Raw genomic sequence first — 18,181 nt, 5'->3', positions numbered from 1 at the left:
TACCCTAAGAAACACATTAATAAACACTTTTTAATTCTGAGGAAGATATATGTATATATGGGTATATACTCTCATATATATACAAAAACAGAAATTACTGTTTTACAGATAGTGAAATGACAGCGTATTAGTTACCTGACTTTTTGAGGGTATTAAAAGTTTCTTTAGTGGTTTAAGAGTCAAAGTATTCTGCCAATAAAAATGCAATATACATGTCAGTATACATTTGTCCAAACCCACAGAATGTATAACAAGAGGGAACACTAATGTAAACTATGGACCTTGGGTAATAAGGATCTGTCAAGGTAGTTTCATCAGTTGATATAAATGTACCACGCTAGTGGAGGATGTTGATAACAAGGAAGGCTATGTATCTGTAGGGGAAGGGGACATACGGGAAATCTCTATACTTTCTGTCCAATTTTTCTGTGAACTTAAAATTGCTACAAAAAAACTAAGTCTATTTTTAAAAGAGAAAAAAAATGTACTATTACTAGATGCAAAAATTATTATTTCAAAGAAATCTAGGTAAAAAGAAAACCATATCTCAACAATTTTTTGGTTTTTTTTGGAGACAAGGTCTTGCTCTGTCACTCAGGCTGGAGTGCAGTGGCACAAACACCGCTCAAACTCCTGGGCTCAAGTGATCCTCTGCCTCAGCCTTGCAAAGTGCTGGGATTAAAGGTGTGAGCCACCACACCTGGTCAATTTTTTTTTTTTTTTTTTTTTTTTTTTTTTTTTAGAGACAGGCTCTTGCTATACTGCCTAGGCAAGTCTCTGACTCCTGGGCTCAAGCAATTCTCTGGCATTGTGCCTTCCAAGTAGCTGCTACCAGAGAGGCACACCACCATGCTCAACTAATAATTTTGATTTCTTCTTGATGAGAATGCAATATCCAAACATGAGTATGAGTTATCTTATAATAAAGTATTAAAGCCTTCTATTTTTGGAAACAGATGCTTAGACTGGTTTCCATTAAAACATGTTTTCAAATTTAATGTTCAGATTTACTAACCCAGTGAAGCATTCACATTTAACCATTACCATTAAAAGATAATAAACATATAATGTGTACACATAAATACAAATCTTACAAGTTAAAATTTGTACATCACCTACCTGTTTGCTTATAAATTGCTAATTCTTGCACAGTTTCCAAAAAGTGCCAAAATTTTTCATTACTTTCTTCTGCCATAAATTCACTATTAAAAAAAAAAAAGTAATCAGTAGATGGAATTTAAAATGGTTCAGATACTATATACTCAAGAACCAAATTATATCTATAGCAAAAAAAAAAAACTCTTAAAAATTAATGTCAAATTACTAATTTCCATTTACTATAACACTGGAAAAAAACCACATTGAGTATTCTTACCTGAGGTATCATTCTCAACTATAAACATATAATCATGTCAGGAAAACGCTTCATGAGAAATTACTTTTGGCTTTTTCTTGTTATTAGCAACAACTAAAAAACTGATTATTTTATCTTTCCATATGAAATGGCACTGATAAATACAACAATGATAATAAACAGAGATTATATAAAGGTAAAAAGTAGAAAAAAAAGACCATCTGTTTTTCATAAACAAAAATTGGTTCTATAAATATTTCATAGAAGTTATATTATCTATTGCCTTTATTTACTTATTTCTGTAGAAAATCTTTTTTATTATTTAAAACAGAAAGATCTTAATTTTAAACATTAATAGGAACTCAGTGTATTGCACTATGTCTTTGGCCATAAAATCCAATGAAATTTCCATTGTATTTAAGAAAAAACGGCCAAAGCCATTTAAAACCTTTCAAAAATAATGAAATAAATGAAAGATTATTTAGTTCTGCATGGAGAAAACAGAAGACAACTAAAAAAAATAGGGTTAACTATTTAAATTAGAAACAAAATAGCCACCTAACAGACGGTGCTGATTATTTGTTATTGTCCATCTTATCTTTCTCTCTAGCCTTGGTAAACTTAAACTAATGCTTAAAATAAATGGAAAGTATTGAGGACATCCACAACACACAGAGAGTAACTAATTCTTGTGAGTCTGAGATGGCCACTAAAGAGGAAAAGGGAAGTGAGAATGACTGATTAATTCCTAACATAAACACGACAAGCCTAGGAATTTAGAGTAATAAATAACTTCAAATCAACTCTTGCTATTAATGGTATTAAATCAATGACTTGAAAAAGAAAAAAAGAAAGCTGAAAGCAGAGGAAATAATGGAAAACACTAAACAGAACATGAACTGAAAAAGATAGGAACAGTACAACATCTTAAGTAGGGAGCAATGCTTAATTGATTTGACCAAACAGCTACAGACATGCTCATATACTAGGCAATCATGGTAAAAGACTTCTTCCAACTACCAGAATCTGTACATCTAACTAAGTCTGATCCTTCAAAGTGATCACCTTAAGAAAGTGTTCCAGCTAACAAGGGAAGTGAAGGACCTCATCAAGGAGAATCACAAACTGCTGCTCAAAGAAATCAGAGAGGACACAAACAAATGAAAACACATTCCATGCTCATGGATAGGAAGAATCAATATTGTGAAAATGGCCATACTGCCCAAAGCAATTTATATATTCAATGCTATTCCCATTAAACTGATGGCAGCAGTGACTGTCTACAGTAGCCTCTGCAGAAACACCAGCTGCAGCAGGGGAGACATGGCTGGGGTTGTGCACTCCATGGAGCTCGTGGGAACAGGGAACAGGTGGAAGCCCCACCTCTTTCTGAGTTGGCAGGGTGGAGGGCCCACACTCCCCAGGTGTGGCTGTCCAGACTGGGGCATCCCTGTGCTCTTGGGGGCTGGAAGCAGGTAGGACCCCATGCCTCCTTCAGAGTTGGCAGGGTGGGAGCTCTGTGCTTCCTGGGCACAGCTATAGCCACCCAGCTCCAGCTGTGGACCCAAGCACCCCTGCACTCTCAAGGCCTGCAAAGCCCCCTCTCCCACCACAGGCTTGAAAGTGCCTGCTAGTACTGCCTGGCCTCTCCCTGCTCCTGATGCCTGCTCCAATTTCAGAGCAAAGTTGTGCCTGAGCCCAGAAGCTGTCACAACCTGGCTGGGTGTGCATGCATTTGGGGCAGCACTGACACACCGGTCCCCTACTACCTCAGCCCCCTCTGGACTTTGGGCACCAATGGGCATGGGAGGGAGGCCGAGAGGGGTATGGGGGCAGCTTGGCACAGGCCCGCAGGTGCCCTCTGATGTGAACAGCCTGGGTGCCATGGACATGGTGCATGGCAGGTTAATGGTGGAAGGGAGCAGATGGGCAAAAAGGGGCAGGTGTCTGGTGAAGCCTCACCTTCAAGCTAGGGACACAAGCCTGGGGGCTGGGCTACCTGTTCACAGGCTGAAGTGAGAACTTACGGTGCTTATTCCAGGCCCACATAGGGCCGCCCATGGACCAATCAGCATATACTTCCTCCCATCTGAAACCCATAAAAACCTCAGACTCAGCTAAGCTCGGGCAGATGATGGGATGACCTGCCTGTGGATAGAAGCTATGCATTCAAGATGTCCTCTTCACTGAGGGCTGCCCAGACATCAGGATGACCTGATTGCGGGTAGAATCTACCCACTCCATTTCTCCTCTCTGCTGAGGGCTACAGACGCAACATGATGACCTGCCTGTGAAAAGGAGCTACGCACTCTGAGTCTCCTCTCTACCATCAGGACGACCTGCCTGCAGAAAGGAGCTACTGAATTTGGGTCTCCTAAGAGCTGTACTGTCGCTTAATAAAGCAACTCTTTGCCTTGTTCACCCTCCAGTTGTCTACGTACTTCATTCTTCCTGAACATGGAACAAGAACTCAGGACCTGCCAAATAGCAGGACTGAAAGGGCTGAAACACGTACTTCACTTGCCATGTTGCAGGCAATGGAGAGAAAAGCTACAGCCCTTTGGGAAGCCCAGACATACAGGCTCCCTGAGCCAGAGCTGTGTCACCCTCTCTGGGGCTGTGTGGTTCCTGGTATCTCTAAGGTTCCAGGTGCCACTGCATTCCAGTGCCTGCAGTGGAAGCTGCCTGCAGTACGTCTGGTCAAACTACAGTCTTGTACAAAGCTGGCGCCTGTGTCAGTACCTGGAACTGCCCACCCCACTGCAGCCGGTATGCCTGGCTGTGTGCAGTGGTCAGATCCTGTGCTTGCTCATGCACTCATCACCACTCCGTGCCTGGCTCAACCTTGGCAGGCGTGGGATCTGGGCCAATAGTGCAAGCCAAGCATAGCCTGCTGGGCCGAGTAGACGGAATGAGGACAGCAGGCCAGAGCAAAACTCAGGCAAAAGTGCTACCAGCCACAGAGATTTCTGGCTGGCAAAGCAAAAACCCAAGGATCCTATGACAAAACTACCATTGACATTCTTCACACAATTAGAAAAAAATGATTTTAAAATTCATATGGAACCAAAAAAGAGCCAAAATATCCAACAGGATCCTAAGCAAAAAGAACAAAACTGAAGGCATCACACTACCCAACTTCAAACTATACTACAAGGTTAAAGTAAACTAACTATAAGGTTAAAGTAACCAATACAGTATGGTACTAGTACAAGAACAGACACATAGATCAATGGAACAGAATACAGAACTCAGAAATAAGACTGCACACATACAAGCATCTAATCTTTGACAAACCTTACAAACACAAGCAATGGGAAAAGGATTCCCTATTTAATAAATGGTGCTGGAAGAACTGGCTAGCCATATGCAGAAAACTGAAACTGGACCCCTTCCTTATATCTTATACAAAAATTAACTCAAGATGAATTAAAGACTTAAATGTAAAACCCAAAATTATAAAAACCCTATAAGAAAATCTAAGCAATACAATTCAGGACATAGGCACAGACACAGATTTCATGACAAAAATGTCAAAAGCAATTGCAACAAAAGCAAAAATTGACTAATGGGATCTATTTAAACTAAAGAGCTTCTGCACAACAAAAGAAACTATCATCAGAGTGAACAGACAACCTACAGAATGGGAGAAGATTCTGCAATGTATCCATCTAACAAATGGATACATTGCCTAATATGCAGAGTCTACAAGGAGCTTCAACAAATTTACAGGAAAAAAACAAATGACCTCATTAAAAAGGGGCAAAGGACATGAATAGACACTTATCAAAAGAAGACATTCATGTGACCAAAACATAAGATAAAAAGCACCACATCACTGATCATTAGAGAAATGCAAATCAAAACCACAATGAAATACCATCGCATGCCAGTCAGAATGGTGATTATTAAGAAGTCAAGAAAAAACAGATGCTGGCAAGGTTGCAGAGAAAAAAGAATGCTTTTACACTGTTGGTGGGAATGTAAATTAGTTCAAGCATTGTGGAAGACAGTGTGGCAATTCCTCAAAGATCCAGAAGCGAAAATACCATCTGACCAAGCAATCCCATTACTGGGTATATACCCAAAGGATTTTAAATCATTCTGTTATAAAGATACATGCACACATGTTCACTGCAGCACTATTTACAATAGCAAAGACATGGAATCAACTTATACGTCCATCAATGATAGACTGAATAAAGAAAATGTGGTATATTTACACCACGGAATACTATGCAGCCATTAAAAGGAATGAGATCACGTCCTATGCAGGGACATGGATGGAGTTGGAAGCTATTATCCTCAGCAAACTAACTCAGAGACAGAAAACCAAACACCGAATGTTCTCACTTACAAGTGGGAGCCAAATAATAAGAACACATGGACACACAGAGGGTAATGACACACACTGGGGCCTGTTGGGAGGGTGCAAGGGAACACAGAACAATGGATGCTGGGCTTCACACTAGGTGATAGTTTGTCACGCAGGCTGCAGTGCAGTGGCACAAACATGGCTTGCTTGAGGGGCTGCAGAGGGAGGATCGCTTGAGCCTCTGAGACCTCCCAGGCTCAAGTGATCCTCCCACCACAGCCGCTCAAGTAGCTGGGACTACAGGCACATGTCACCATGCCCAGTTCATTATTTTGGACCAAGTTTTTTAAAAGGTAACCAACTGGCATTTCCAATTTTTCACCTGCCTTATAAAATATATGGCTCAAAATAACTGTATTTCTTCAAAAAACTCTGCCCAGAGAAAATAGTTATTTCTATAAAGGGTGTTTTTATATGTACTAAAGAGTTTGACAGTAATTATAAGTGGAATTTCAAAAATATTTTCAGTAAGATCAACACAAGTGGAATAAATGCAGCTCAGATATACAAATTAAGGTATGCGTATTATAAAATTCTACCCTCTTCAGCCCATAATCACCACTAGCCAATTTTTTTTTTTTTGAGACGGAATCTCACTCTGTCACCTAGGCTGGAGGGCACTGGCACAATCTCAGCTCACTGCAACCTCTGCCTCCCAGGTTCAAGCAATTATCTTGCCTCAGCCTCCTGAGTAGCTAGGATTATAAGCGTGCGTCACCACGCCCGGTTAATTATTGTATTTTTAGTAGAGATGGGGTTTCACCATGTTGGCCAAGCTGATCTTGAATTTCTGACCTCATTATCCACCCGCTTCAGCCTCCCAAAGTGCTGGATTACAGGCATGAGCCACCGTGCCTGGCCGTAAATTTTGTTATAAATTTCTTTATGCAGGGAATATACCTTATTCATCTTTGTTTCCTACATAGGACTGTACTCAAGTTATGCACTCAAATTTCCAAGATGAACTGAAAATATGTGTGTATGCATGTGTGTGCATATATATATATGCACACATACATATATATACATATACATAAATATGCATATATACACACATGTATATACATATATACATATATACATATATACATGTGTGTATATATACGTGTATATACACATGTGCATATATGTATATATACATGTGTGCATACACACATCCATGTGTATACATATGTATGTGCATACATGCATACATATATGCACACACATGCATGCACATACATGTATACATATATGCGCATATGTACACATGTGTATGTGTGTACATATACACTCACACATGTGTGCATATGTGTGCATATATGTGCACATGTGTATATATGTATATACATACACATATATACTAATCAAAATCTATAAATGCATATATATGTGTATATATATGTATACATATGTGACATAAATATACACAGTGAAATGTGTACATATATGTGACATACATACACATACATGGCATATATATACACACACAGTGTATACACACAGAGAAATGCACACACATATATATATGCATTTATAGATTTTGATTAGGAAGCTCAATTTTTTAATTTAAAGCATTATTCTTTGAAATTTCCCTTACTTGCTCCCACATTATTTTCCTTAAGTTTCTAGCCACCCAGTTCCTTCAACCTAGTCAATGCTCTTCAATTCTTCTACTTCCACACTTCCTCTTCTCAACCTCTTTTATTTTCCTACAATTTTAAGAGAAACATAAACAAATTGAAGGAGAGTAGAGTAACAAACCATACAAAATGAATTTCTTGAAGTGCAGTGGTTGAAGAAACTACAGGTTTTTAGCCTCCTACTGTCCCACAATGTGTCACACACAGAAACAGATTTGGTTCTGAAAGAGAGGATCAGTAGATAAAAGGTTTAGTGAGAAAGATTTTAGTTTATATAATAAAGGACCTCCTGTAATTCTGATTTGTCCACACCAAAACAATAAGGCACATGAGGTAACACTGAGCATCCTCTCTGGATTATCCAAGGACAAAGTAGTTTCCACAGGTTAGGTATATTGCAGAGGTAATTCTAATGGTGGCTTAAAGTATACCTTTCCCTACAAAAAGTCCCTTTCATTGAATTAGCATTATTGAGTACCTAATTATTGTATACGGTGCCTTGGCAAAATAAATATAAAAAACAGTTTTGCCTCTGAAGCTCACATTTTAACAAAAGAGATTAGCATGTATGATACCTTACAATAAGGATTATTACAGAAATACTGGCCAAACATTATGAGAGAATAGAAAGTTATTAAAGATAGAATAATATGGTATGTCCACAAGTAAGGTATCAATGAATAAGACTGTAACAAAATGATGTATTACTCTCCTAGGGCTACCACACCATTACCCAAGGATCCTCTACACATTTTTCCTGGATAATCCCATGTTTATACTGGGCTTCTGCTAAGATGGTTGAGTGGATTCATGAATCACAAGTCTAGCCTATTCAGCAAGAGAAATTTAATCTCTCACAGTTATGGAGGCCAAGAGTCTGAAATCAAGGTTTGAGCAGCCTTAATGCAGAAGATTCTAAAAGCTGATGGGTGGGCATACCTTTTTTTGTTGGGGGCATCGTTCAAGCCACCCTCTAAGCCTCCCAAAGCCTCCAAAATAGACCTCCCCTACATAAAATATATTTGTCCTTGTGGTGACCTCCAAAACTCAACCAATTACAGCATCAACTCTAATTCCAAAATCTCACATAAATATCAACTCTATTTACAAGTTTTATCATCTAAATTATGTATGAGTGAGACTCTAGGTATGATCCATCCTGGCATAAAATTCTCCTCTGTCCACCTGTGAAATCAGAAAACAAGTTATGTTCCCAAAATGCAATGGCAAGACAGGCATAGGATGGATACTCTAATTCCCAAAGGAAAATAACAGAATAAATAAAGGGGTTACAAGCAAGTTGAAAATCCAGCAGGGCAAATTTCCGTTACATTCCAAAGCCTGAGAATAACTCTCTGTGGCCTGGTGCTTCACCCTCTGTGCTGTCTCCCATGGTTCTGCCTGCAGAGTTATTCTTTCTTTCTTGAAAGGGCAGCACAATGTTTATAGCCAAGTGGCTCTATTAGTCCATTTCCTGACTGTAGAATTTTGGAAGTCCAACAGCCTTCCCTAATTTTGTCTTGTCTGTCCCTTTTGATCCAAGCTGGCAGTGTTTCTAATATATTCCCAAAAAGTTTGTAAGACTGTTGTATATCTCACCAAGAGCCACACCATTACACAAAGATCCTCCCCACATCCTTCCTAGATATCCTCATCTTCTTTATACCAAGCTTCTGCCAAGATGGTTGAGAGGACCCATCAATCACATGCTTAACCTATTCAGCAAAAGGTTATCCTGCCAGTTTCCTGTCCTTCTCTCCAGAGCACACATTCACAACCCTGAGTTTTCTAGTTGTAGCACCCTTTATGATTCTGATAGGCTGAGAAACTCCCAAATCATCACATGTTGGTTCCTTTCTCCTTACCTGGTCCTTTTTAAATTTATCTCTTTCTTCTTTCATTTTCATATAAGCAGCAAGGAGAAACCAGGCAGCACTTTCAAGACTTTGCTTGGACTTCTCAGCTAATATCCAAGTTCATCACTTTCAAGTTGTTTTCCACAAACTGTAGAAACCAAGTCAGTCAGTATTCTATCACTACATAACGAGGGTTACCTTTTTTCTAGATTCTAACATAGTGTCACTCATTTCCTTCTGAGCCATTGCCAGAACGGCCTTGAATGTTCATATTTCTACCAGCATTCTCTTCAAGATGATGTAAGTATTCTCTATGATGAAAGTTTTTTCAACTTCTTTCATCTCTTCTAAGCCCTCAGCAGAATGACCCTTAATGTCCAGATTTCTGCAATCTCCTCAAGGCAGTCTAGGCTTTCTATACCAAATTTCTCAAAATTATTCTAGCCTCTGCCCAACTCCATAGCTGCTTCTACATTTTGAAGTATTTGTTACAGCAGCACTCAACTTTTTGGTATCAAAATCTGTATTAGTTTCATAGATCTGTTTAACAAATTACAAAAAACTTGGTGACCTAAAACAGAAATTTATTCTCTCACAACTCTGGAGGCCAGAGGTCCAAAATCAAGGTGTTGGCAGGGCTGTGCTCCCCCTGAAGGTTCTGGGGAGACTCTTCCATCCTGGTGGCTTCAGCTGTTACTTGGCTTGAGGCTGCCTAACTTCAATCTCTAACTTTACATGGCCTTCTCATTTTTGCCTGTGTCTTCTCTTCTTCTGTCTTTTAAAAAGACATTGGATTTGGGGCCCATCTAGATAATTTAAGATGATCTCATCTCAAGATCCTTACTTAAGTTAACAAAGACATTTTTCCAAATAAGGTAACAGTCACAGGTTCTGGGAGTCAGGATGTAGACATAATTTTTTGGGGTCCAGCATTCAACATATTACAGAGATCCCTTGACTTAGATGGGGTTACCTCCCAATAAACCCATAGTAAGTTGCAAATACTATAAGTAAAAAATGCATTTAATACCCTGGTAAACCCATAGTAAAGTCAAAAAATTCTAAATTGAACCATGTTAAGTTGGGGACCATTTGTACAAGTGATGAGGTTTGTAAATCAGACTGTCAAGGACCTTAGGAGCATCCCGCAGGAGTTCCAGTTCTAAGACTCTTGAGGCAAATGTAAAGCCAGAGATGGCAACAAGCAGTTAGAAGAAGTTAGACTAATTTGGAGCTAAGTGTGAGATCAGATCTAGGCAAACTGTTAAAAACACTGGGGAAAGGATAAAGGAAGGGGATCAAAATTAAGCTATAATCATGTATTCAATAAAAACTGTTTTAGCCTCCCACTCAAATGGACAGAGCAGCATGTAGAGTCTTGCATTCTGAACTTCTGCTCCAGAACCACTACAGGAATAAATCAGGAAAGCCAAGAGAACCCACAAACCCTCTGAAGGAAGTGGATTGCTCCTGTAGGACCTGGGAGACTCCCCAAATACTGTGAGTACCTAAACTGTTGAGAATGGGAAAGGGGGATTGTCTACCTCTAAACGCACATCCTAACTGGGAAACCTGAAGGTATAGATCACGGGAGAAGATTCTGACTTTACCTGGAGCTGAGTCAAAATACAGAGGTAGAGGAAGCAGGAGGAAAAGCCCTGTGGGTTCTCTGGGTCCCCTAGGAAGCCATTTCGGCCTTGTCTCACAGGGGTCCTTGAGAAGGGCTGACAGAGGTACTGGGAAAAGGCCATAGGGAGAAGGAAACCTCCAGCTGAACTTTTTAACAATTCCAACCGAACAAGAAATCTCCTAGGCAGAACTTGGGGAAGGGCATGAATCTGGTGTGCAAACTCCACAGGTGGGGAAGCATGAGTGAGAGCCCTACTTGCATTTCCAGCTAGGAGGCTGGTAGAAGGGGCAAGTTCTGAGCCCTGCTCACCCATCACCTGGAAACAGACTCAGCGCTGTCGGGTGGGGCACAGTGGGAGTGAGACTGACCTTTTGGGTTGCCTGGGAGCTGGGTGAGGCCTGTGACTGTAGGCTTTCCCCCTCTTCCCTGACAACCTGCATGACATGGCGGAGGCAGCCATACTCCTCCTGGGAACACAACTCCATTGACCTGGGAATCCCACCCCCCTTCCCCCATAGCAGCTGCAACAACTGAGCCCAGACATGTCCTAGCCCTGCCTCCACCTGATGGTCCTTTCCTACCCACCCTGGTAGCTAAAGACAAAGGGCATATACTCTTGGAAGTTCTAGGGCCCCAACCCACACCTGATCCTTCCCATACTACTACAGCTGATGCTCTCTTGAGACACCACCTGCCTGCAGAAGGCCAGCACAAAATTAGTGCATTAAACAACCAAAAGTAAGGACCCTCAGAGAGTCCATTTCACCCCCCTGCCACGTCCACCAGAGCAGGTGCTGGTATCCACGGCTAAGAGACCGAGTTTTTCTGCACATCACAAGACTGTGCAGAAAATTCCCAGAACCAGCCCAGAGTCTGTTAGACCTGCTGGATGCCCAGATCCAGAAGAGAGAAAACAATCACTAAAGCTCTTCTTAGAAACCTTATCTTTAGGAAAAGGGGGAGAGTACTATGTCAAGGGAATATCCAGTGGGACAAAATAATCTGAACAACAGCCTTGAGCCCTAGACCTTCCCTCTGACAGAGTCTATCCAAATGAGAAGGAACCAGAAAACCAACTCTAGTAATATGACACAACAAGGTTCTTTAACACCTCAAAAAAAAAAAAAAAAAAAAAAATCACACTAGCTCACCAGGAATAGATCCAAACCAAGATAAAATGCCTTATTTACCTGAAAAAGAATTTAAATAGTCAGTTATTAAGCTATTCAAGGAGGCACCAGAGAAAGGCAAAGCCCAATTTAAAGAAATCAAAAAATGATACAAGCAATGAGGGGAGAAATCTTTAGTGAAATAGCGTAAATAAAAAACAATCAAAACTTCAGGAAACAATGAACACACTTATAGAAAGCAAAATGCTCTGGAGAGTCTCAGCAATAGAACTGAATAAGTAGAAGAAAGAACTTCAGAGCTCAGAGAAAGTTTTCGAATTAACCCAATGCAACAAAGACAAAGAGAAAAGAATAAGAAAATATGAACAAAGCCTCCAAGAAGTCTGGGATTATGTTAAATGACCAAACCTAAGAATAATCAGTGTTCCTGAGAAAGAAGAGAAATCTAAAAGCTGAGAAAACATATTTGGGGTAATAACTGAGGAAAACTTCCCTGGCCTTTCTAGAGACCTAGACATCCAAATACAAGAAGCTCAAAGAACACCTGGGAAATTCATTGCAAAAAGATCATCACCTAGGCATACTGTCATCAGGTTATCCAAAGTTATGATGAAGGAAAGAATCTTAAGAGCTATGAGGCAAAAGCAGCAGGTAAGCTATAAAGAAAAACCTATCAGATTAACAGAAGATTTCTCAGCAGAAACCCTACAAACTATAAGGGATTGGGGCCCTATCTTCTGCCTCTTTAAACACAACAATTATCAGCCAAGAATTTTGTATCCAGCAAAACTTGTCTTCATAAATGAAGGAAAAAGATCATCTTTTCCAGACAAAAAAATGCTGAGAGAATTTGCCACTACCAAGCCAGCACTATAAGAATTGCTAAAAGGTGCTCTAAATCTTGAAACAAATTATGGAAATAAATCAAAACAGAACCTCTTTAAAACACAAACCTCACAGGACCTATAAAATAAAAATACAATAGTAAAAACAACAACAACAAGGTATACAGTCAACAAATGGCGCAATGAATAAAATGGTACCTCACATCTTGATACTAACATTGAATGTAAATGACCTAAATGCACCATTTAAAAGATACAGAATTGCAGAATGGATAAGAATTCACCAACTAACTATCTGCTGCCTTCAGGATACTCACCTAACACCTAAGGACTCACATAAACTTAAGGTAAAGGGGTGAAAAAAGACATTCCATGCAAATGGACACCAAAAGCAAAGCAGAACAGCTATTCTTTTTTTTAATTGTACTTTAGGTTCTGGGGTACATGTGCAGCTCATGCAGGATTGTTGCATAGGTAATACACGGCAATGTGGTTTGCTGCCTCCATCCACCTGTCACCTATATCTGGCATTTCTTCCCATGTTATCCCTCCCCAACCTCCCCACCCTCCGCTATCCCTCCCCTGCCCCACCCAACAGACCTCAGTGTATGATGTTCCCCTCCCTGTGTCCATGTGTTCTCATTGTTCAACACCCGCCTATGAGTGAGAACAAGGAACAGCTATTCTTATGTGAGACAAAACAAACTTTAAAGCAGTAACAGTTAAAAAAGACAAAGAGGGACATGATATAATTATAAAAGGTCTTGTCCAACAAGAAAATATCATGATCCTAAACATGTATGCAATGAACATTGGAGCTCCCAGATCTATAAAACAATTACTACTAGACTTAAGAAATGAGAAACACAGTAACACAGTAATAGTGGGGGACTTCAGTACTCCACGGAGTGCACTAGGCAGGTCATCAGGACAGAAAGTCAACAAGGAAACAATGGATTGAAACTATACCCTGGAGAAAATGGACTTAACAGATATTTATAGAACATTCAACCCAACAGTGTCAGAATATGCATTCTATTCATCCGTACATGGAACTTTCTCCAAGATAAACCATATGATAGGCCACAAATCAAGCCTCAATAAATTTAAGAAAACTGACATTATATCAAGCACTCTCTCAGACAACAGTGGAATAAAACTGAAAATCAACCCCAAAAGGAACCTTTAACACCATGCAAATACATGGAAATTAAGTAACCTGAATGATCAACAATGAAATCAAAATGGAAATTAAAAAATCATTCAAAGTGAATGGCAACAGTGACACAACCTATGAAAACCTCTAGGATACAGCAAAGGCAGTGCTAAGAGGAAAGTTCATAGCCCTAAATGCCTACATCAAAAAGCCTGAAAGAGCACAGACAATCTAAGGTCACATCTCAAGGAACTAAAGAAACAAAAACAAAGCAAACCCAATCCCAGCAGAAGTAGGGCAGTAACCAAGATCAGAGCAGAACTAAATGAAGCTGAAACAAAAAAAATACAAAAGATAAATGAAACAAGCTAGTTCTTCGAAAAACATTAATAGACCATTAGCAAGATTAACCAACAAAAAAGAGAGAAAATCCAAATAAGCTCAATTAGAAATAAAATGGGAGATATTACAACTGACAACACTGAAATACAAAAGATCATTCAAGGCTACCATGAACATCTTTACATGAATAAACTGGAACACCTAGAGGAGATGCATAAATTCCTTGAAGGATACAACCCTCCTAGCTTAAATCAGGAAGAATTAGATACCCTGAATAGACCAATAACAAGCAGCAAGATTGAAATTGTAATAAAAAAATTATCAACAAAAAAAGTCCGGGACCAGAGAGATTGATAGCCAAATTCTACCAGACATTCACAGAAGAATTGATACAAATCCTATTGACACTATTCCACAAGACAGAGAAAGAGGGGATCCTCCCATGAAGCCAGTATCACCCTAATACCAAAACCAAGAAAAAAACATAACCAAAAAAGGAAACTACAGACCAATATCCCTGATGAACGTAACATGCAAAAATTCTTAACAATATAATAGCTAACCGAATGCAACAACATATCAAAAAGATAATCCACCATTATCAAGAGGGTTTCATACCAGGGATGCAGGGATGGTTTAACATATGCAAGTCAATAATGATATGCCACATAAACAGAATTAAAAACAAAAATTACATGATCATTTCAATAGACACAGAAAAAGCATTCAACAAAATCCAGCATCCCTTTATGATTAAAATTCTCAGCAAAATCAACATACAAGAGACATACTTCAACGTAATAAAAGCCACCTATGACAAACCCACAGCCAATATAATACTGAATGGGGAAAAGTTGAAAGCATTCCCTCTGAAACCTGGAACAAGACAAGGATGCCCACTCTCACCATTTCTATTCAACATAGTAATGGAAGTCCTAGTCAGAGCAATCAGACAAGACAAAGAAACGGCATTCAAAGAGGTAAAGAGGAAGTCAAATTGAGACTGTATACCTAGAAAACCCTAAAGACTCCTCCAAAAAGCTCCTAGAACTGATCAAAGAATTCAGCAAAGCTTCCAGATACAAAATTAATGTACACAAATCAGTAGCTCTCCTATACACCAATAGCAACCTAGCTGAGAATCCAATCAAGAACTCAACCTCTTTTACAATAGCTCCAACAAAAATAAAATACCTAGGAATACACCTAACAAAGGAGGTGAAAGACTTCTACAAGGAAAACTACAAAACACTGCCTAAAGAAATCACAGATGACACAAACAAATGGAAACATATTCCATGCTCATGGATGGGTAGAATCAATACTGTGAAAATAACCATACTGCCAAAAGCAATCTACAAATTCAGTGCAATTCCCATCAAAATACCACCATCATTCATCACAAAACTAGGAAAAACTCCTAAAATTCATATGGAGCCAAAAAAGGGCCCACATAGCTAAAGCTATGAACTAAGCAAAAAGAACAAATCTGGAGGCATCATATTATCTGATTTCACACTATGCTATTGAGGAAGGAGACTCCCTTTTCTCAGTCTGTGCTTGGAGAAAATGAGGAAATCAAAGTTAAAAGTCAGCCAGATGAGGTCAGTGGAAGAACCACCAGGTCTGGAGGTTAAAAATTAAACCCCCTACTCCTAACCACAATCCTAACTATAGACTACAGGTGTGGTATGGAGGAACCTTATCTCGGAAGGCATTGTTCTTAACTGCTCAAGACCCCTATCTAGTCACGTCCCCACGCTTGCTAAATTAATCACGACCCTCTCACATGTGCAACTCTTAGATCTCTTACATTGTGAGCCTTTAAAAGGGCCAGGATTTTGTCAGGGAGCTTGGTTGTTGAGGCATCTAGGCCTGCCTCAGTGCCTGGCCAAATAAAATTACCACTTCCTTCCCCGTTCAGTGTTCGAGAAGTTTGTTTGCTGACTCTCCTGCTTCACTATAAGGCCATAGCCTTCAAAACAGCATGGTACCGGTGTAAAAACAGGCACATAGACCAATGGAACATAATAGAGAACCCAGAAATAAACTCAAATACTTACACCCAACTGATCAAAACAAAGTGGGGAAAGGACACCCTATTCAAAAAATGGTGCTGGGATAATTGGCCAGCCACATGTAGAAGAATGAAACTGGATTCTCATCTCTCACTTTATACAAAAATCAACTCAAGATGGATCAAGGACTTAAATCTAGAAACTGAAACTATAAAAATTCTAGAAGATAATATCAGAAAAATCCTTCTAGACATTGACTTAGGCAAGAATTTCATAAACAAGAACTCCAAAGTAAATGCAATTAAAAAAACAAGATAAATACCAGAGACTTAATTAAAGAGCTTTTGCATGGCAAAAGGAACAGTCAGCAGAGTAAACAGACAACCCACAGAGTGGGAGAAAATCTTCACAATCTATACATCTGACAAAGGACTAATATCCAGAATCTACAAGGAACTCAAACAAATGAGCAGGAATAAAACAATCCCATCAAAAAGTGGGCTAAGGACATGAATAGACAATTCTCAAAAGATGTACAAATGGCCAACAAACATGAAAAAATGCTCAACATACTAATGATCAGGGAAACGCAAATCAAAACCACAATGCAATACCACCTTACTCCTGCAAGAATGGCCATAATCAAAATACCAAAAAATAATAGATGTTGGCATGGATGCGGTGAACAGGGAACTTCTACACTGCTGGTAGGAATCTAAACTAGTATGACCACTATGGAAAACAGTGTGGGGAGTCCTCAAAATACTAAAAGTAGATCTACCATTTGATCCAGCAATCCCACTACTAGGTGTCCACCCAGAGGAAAAGAAGTCACATGAAAAAGACACTTGCACACACATGTTTATAGCAGCACAATTCACAAATGCAAAAATGCAGAACTAACTCAAATGTCCATCAATCAACAAGTGGATAAACTGTGGCACATATATAATGGAATATTACTCAGCCATAAAGGAGTGAATCAATGGCATTCACATCAACCTGGATGAGATTAGAGACTATTATCCTAAATGAAGTAAGTCAGGAATGGGAAACCAAATATCATATATTCTCACTGATATGTGGGAGGTAAACTATGAGGATGCAAACGCATAAGAATGACACAATGGACTTGGGGACTCAGGGGGAAAGGATGGGAAGGGAGTGAGGGATAAAATACTATAAATTGGGTGCAGTGTATACTGCAGGGGTGATGGGGTTCACCAAAATCTCACAAATCACCACTAAAGAACTTACTCATGTAGCCAAACACCACCTGTTCCCCAATAACCTATAAAAATGAAAAAAAAATTTTTTTTAACTTTTAAACTGGTTTAGCACCAAATACATGCAACTTAGGAGGAGTGATGGAGTCTCTCTTTGGGACCACACGCTGTTGCTGTGAACAACCATTAAGTCGTTGGTGTAAAACTTTTTTTTACTAAGTTACTAAGTTTCCTAGTTTTATGAAGAATGATGGTGGTATTTTGATGGAAACTTTTGCTAAGAGAAAGAACTTTCTAATTTTACTCAACTATTGGAATACTAAGGGGCAAAATGCAATAGCTACAAGTTTTGTTCCTGCAGAGTAAATGATAGGTCATGAACTAATTCCGTTGGAAGAGATAAAGGAAAAATGTTTCTTTGCAGGAAGCTGCCCTCCCCAATAGCAAGCTTAGGAGCTGATGGTATGATGTCATCATTACGAAACTAGGTACTTTAAACACTGTCTGCTGAACGGAATTGCCTACCTCAGCTGAAGCGCTTGCGTTAAGTGCCACGCGTAAATTCTAATAAATCCCAACGAATTAAAGCAGAGCAGGGAAGTTTTTAAAACTGTGAGCAAAGACCTG

The 18,181-nt window shown here is 39.4% G+C and overlaps 1 protein-coding gene across 2 annotated transcripts in view; it reads right to left on the bottom strand.

Annotated features, from left to right (window-relative positions):
• UGGT2 (UDP-glucose glycoprotein glucosyltransferase 2) overlaps positions 1-18,181 on the bottom strand; it is a 246,456-nt gene that overhangs the window by 227,812 nt on the left and 463 nt on the right. The window contains exons 1-2 of one of the 2 annotated variants that reach the window (XM_012458622.2): positions 1,120-1,197; positions 136-189 (exon numbers count right to left, since the gene is read on the bottom strand). Coding sequence is in view for 1 of the 2 variants with exons in the window: in XM_012458621.2 (XP_012314044.1) it covers positions 1,120-1,202 (83 nt within the window). In the remaining variant the exon portion in view is untranslated. Of the gene's footprint in view, positions 1-135; positions 190-1,119; positions 1,203-18,181 lie in introns of those variants that run through there. The other variant, XM_012458621.2, reaches the window with a different exon arrangement.

The sequence above is a fragment of the Aotus nancymaae genome, unplaced genomic scaffold (assembly GCF_030222135.1).
Source record: "Aotus nancymaae isolate 86718 unplaced genomic scaffold, 86718_ANA_hifiasm-v0.15.2.pri h1tg000048l, whole genome shotgun sequence".
NCBI classification, from domain to species: Eukaryota; Metazoa; Chordata; class Mammalia; order Primates; family Aotidae; genus Aotus; species Aotus nancymaae.
The sequence above is the reverse complement of the archived record's forward strand: the minus strand, read 5'-3'. Positions and strand labels throughout refer to the sequence as shown.